General features: G+C 33.9%; 1 protein-coding gene across 2 annotated transcripts in view; it reads left to right on the top strand.

The window, feature by feature from the left end:
• LOC107635563 (F-box/kelch-repeat protein At3g23880-like) overlaps nt 47-3,927 on the top strand; it is a 40,563-nt gene continuing 36,682 nt past the window's right edge. Inside the window, exons 1-2 of one of the 2 annotated variants that reach the window (XM_016339059.2) lie at nt 47-1,245; nt 1,515-1,759. In XM_016339059.2, coding sequence (XP_016194545.1) covers nt 98-1,245; nt 1,515-1,557 — 1,191 coding nt within the window. In that variant the 5' untranslated portion in view covers nt 47-97 and the 3' untranslated portion in view covers nt 1,558-1,759. Of the gene's footprint in view, nt 1,246-1,514; nt 1,760-3,927 lie in introns of those variants that run through there. The other variant, XM_016339057.2, reaches the window with a different exon arrangement.

Below are 3,927 nucleotides of genomic sequence, written 5' to 3'. Positions count from 1 at the left end.
CACCGAAATAACTATTTAATACCTTAAGTTTTAACTAATAATCCCGTGTTTTAAGTTTTAACCTAAATAGAAGAACAAAGCCAAAGAGGCGTCGAGCATGGAGAAGAAGCAGAAGAGCATTCACGACATCCTCCCTCATGACCTGATTCACACAATCTTTCTGAGAGTGCCGGCCAAACATCTCGTTCGCCTCAAGTGCGTTTCGAAGCTCTGGTATTCTCTTATTTCCGATCCACATTTTGCGGAATTGCATTTTCAGTACTCTCCCGCAGCCACCAAAGCATTCATCTTCACAATAAACTACACTCAGGCTTACTGGGCACTATTTATTGACGACAATGATGCATCGCGCATAAAAAAGGTGTATCCCCCTTTCAAGAATAAAAACTTAGTTTGTGATTTTAAGGTCCTGGGATCGTGCAGAGGCTATGTTCTCTTACATGGAAACCTAAATTTTCTTGTGGTATGGAACCCACTGACTGGATCCAATAAAAGACTATCCTACTCTCATATTGGTTCTCGTCGTAAGCACAAGGGCGTTAGCCTTCCCAAGAAGTTCCATCTCTATGGATTTGGTTATGATGTTTCACGGGATGACTACTTAGTTGTTATAGCTTGGCAGGATAAGGATGACCATTATCACTTTGATTGCTTTTCCTTGAGAACCAATTCATGGATTAATCTTGATGCTGCACTCCCCAAATCATCGGGTCTTATGGAGTGGCAACCTCATGGATTGCTCTTGAATGGTGCTATTCATTGGCTGCCTTCGTCTCTTAAATCTTACAGGGATGCTATTCTTATCTTTGATCTGAAGGAGAGGACTTTCTCAATGATATCTGCCCCGGAACAACCTGCAATGAGTGAATGCTACTATTCAAGTCTCGCCTTACTAGGAGGCTGCCTAGCCTTGTATTATCTCAATAAGTATTATCTCAATAATGATAGCTACTGCTATAACACTCACATATGGGTGATGAAAGAATATAAAGTGCATTCATCTTGGACTCTCTATCAGATTCCTTGTGGAAACTTCCAGCCTTTGTGCTTATCCAGTAATGGTGATATTATTGGAACAGCTTCTATTTTCTCTCGTAAAGTAGGGTGCTTCATATATAATGTCAGAGGAGACCTCCTCGAGCATATTAAAAAACTTCCTTGTCAGTTTCCCTTCCGTGAAACCTCTACTGTGTATACAGAGAGTCTCTTGCCACTCCCTACTGACATTAAGGATAAGGATAATCGGTATGTAACTATTCTCCTATGCTTTGCACCAAGCTATTCCTGTTAGTTTTCATTGCATTGTGACTAATGAATAAGTAATGAGTAATATGCATTATGCATCAAGTTCCAATCAAATGCCACTTTTGTCTATGGATGGTGAAATTGGAATTTATCAATACTTAGGAAATCATTGATCACACTGTCTTGCCTCCTAAAGCCTAGTCTTGTGGTGAGGGATTTTAACTTTTATTCGTTTTTCATGTATAATGCAATGGTGATCTTTTCTGTAGGCCATCAGATTCAGAAAGATGTCAAACAAGGAAAGAGAATTAGAAGAGAATGACTGCACGACAAAGACACTTAATTCTGTTGTAAATAGTGTAGGATTGACAAATTGAGCTGGAAGAAGCTTCTAGAGAATTTTATTTTATTTTGGCTTTGCTTTAAATTATGATTTTCCTTCCAACTATGAATGTGAAAAACTGGAACATTTGAAAGTGCAAATATATATATAGCTTCCTCTAGTTGAATCCAATCTGTTATATTAAATGCTTTATCTTTTTCAATATTTCCTTGGTTGCATTATCATGTCTACACAGAATATCACACATCAATATGAGATTTAACATGTAAACAAATTGTTAATTTGTCAATTCAGTTTGGTCTTAGTAGTAAGTATTTCAGTATTTTGTTTGTTGGGATTACAGTTAGGATCTTTGTATTAGCCACTTGAATTCTTAATTGTTCATAGAATATGTGCTCGTAGCTAGGACTTTCTATCATGGTAGGTTAATTGAACCACGTTAAGTTTTCTGTTTTCATCTTATATTTTGTTGTATCGGTAATGAAACGTTGTAGCATGTTGATATAGTTGCTATGGTGGTGTAAATTTTACATTTTTATGTATGACTTTCAACGTTATTTTGTTAGGTACTTCCTAACAGTCTTGTGTCTCTTTGTTCTTCTTTGCCCTGTTTTTCCTAGATCTCTAGAAGTATCGTAGCAAAATGAAGACATAACTTGCTAGCTTCCATTTTCTTTTAACCCGTTTCTGAATGTGTAACAAAAGATGAAAGCTATTGCACTCTGAAATTAAAAGAAAAAAAAAGGGATTTATGAGCAGATCTAGATACAAATAAATGTTTAAGACTAGAATGTTAAATATACCTTTCTTAAGTAGGCATAATTTTATATTTGATTCTTCAATTTTTTTTCTTGGTCATTTAAGATTATATGGATCAACAGCATTGAGCTATCATTGTTATATCTAGTTTAAGGGCTCCATATTATGATGAAAAAGTCAAGCAAGTTATTCTGGTGTTGAAGAGCTGGAGATGAGGTGATGAATGCTGAAATGTCCGAGAAGAATAATATCTCGGACTATGCTGCTAAGTGCTTAATGTACACTTTATTGGCTTCTTTAATTTAACATGCGTTTTATCTTCACCTTTCTTCCATAGAAAGCGACTAACAAAATTTTGGGGGTGAACGTAAAGCACGGTCCCATTCATGTATAAGTGCTCAATGAATACGTTTTTGCTTGTTTTGTTTATTTGTTATTCATGTTCCTTCATTTCACTTTGAAACTTAGGGTAGTGTCCAGAAAAAGCTAACCACATAGGAATGTTTTAAATTCACACTGTTTAATACTTTGTCCAAAGTGTAACATAGAGGAATCCTTTGAAACATAGGTGTATTTTATATATTTTAGAGTTTAGATTGATCAAGAATACACAATTTTGATGACCTAATACTTTACTCGATGCAGCAAAAGACAGAGAAAAAAATTGCAGCAAAATAAAAAAAAAAAAAAAAAGCCACATCTACCACCATTACAAAATCACTTAACTGCAACATAACCAGAAATTTCAATATGAACAACTATAGTTATTCTCAAATGCACTTATTTTGGCTGGTAATTTTGCCTGCATATCTCAGCAACCTAGACATAGGAGTATCTTATTTTTGGCTACTTCGGTAGTTTTTTATTTAGTTGTATAGGTCTAACACTAGTAAGTAGTCATTGCATGGTATCGTATGCTGGGTCAATAACTCAATGCTACCATTAGGAGTAAAGACTCAATCCAGCCTTTGTCTACAATTACTTAACTTTTTATTTTAGGATAATGTGATTTCTTTGATAAAATATCGGTTAAATAGTAACAAAAGTTAGTTTTGTGAGAGTTTTATTTGTAATTTGTGGGGCTTTAAATCCCGCAAAATTCTTTTCAACAATATAACCAATTATGATCACTATTACCACTATCTTCTTCATTCTCATTATTATCACTTCTACCTCTATTTTTTTTATTGTGTGACTAGAATTTATCACCATCGTTATCTCCTCTACTATTACCATCATCAATACAAATATCATCAACATTAATGTTATCTAATTTCATTTCTTGTTCGATGCTATTTTTTTTCCTTTAAAAGACTTTCGTAGTGCAATTATTTTTTTTTCTGCAATATCATTTCAAGTAATGGTCTTTCTCCACTTAACCACCACCGATAAAAGAATTTTTCAAAAATAAACTTATTAATAGTTTATGCGAGTTTAAAACTCCCACAAAATAAAAATAAAACTCCCACAAAACTAATTTTTCTTATTATTTAATATATTTTTAATAGAAAAATTGTATTATCCTAAAATAAAAAAGTTGAGACCCGAAATGTCTCTTTTTTTTCTTTTTTAAACAATGC

The sequence above is a fragment of the Arachis ipaensis genome, chromosome B04 (genome assembly GCF_000816755.2).
Source record: "Arachis ipaensis cultivar K30076 chromosome B04, Araip1.1, whole genome shotgun sequence".
Taxonomy (NCBI): domain Eukaryota; kingdom Viridiplantae; phylum Streptophyta; class Magnoliopsida; order Fabales; family Fabaceae; genus Arachis; species Arachis ipaensis.
Note: the sequence above shows the minus strand (reverse complement) of the source record. Positions and strands in the feature narration are given on the sequence as shown.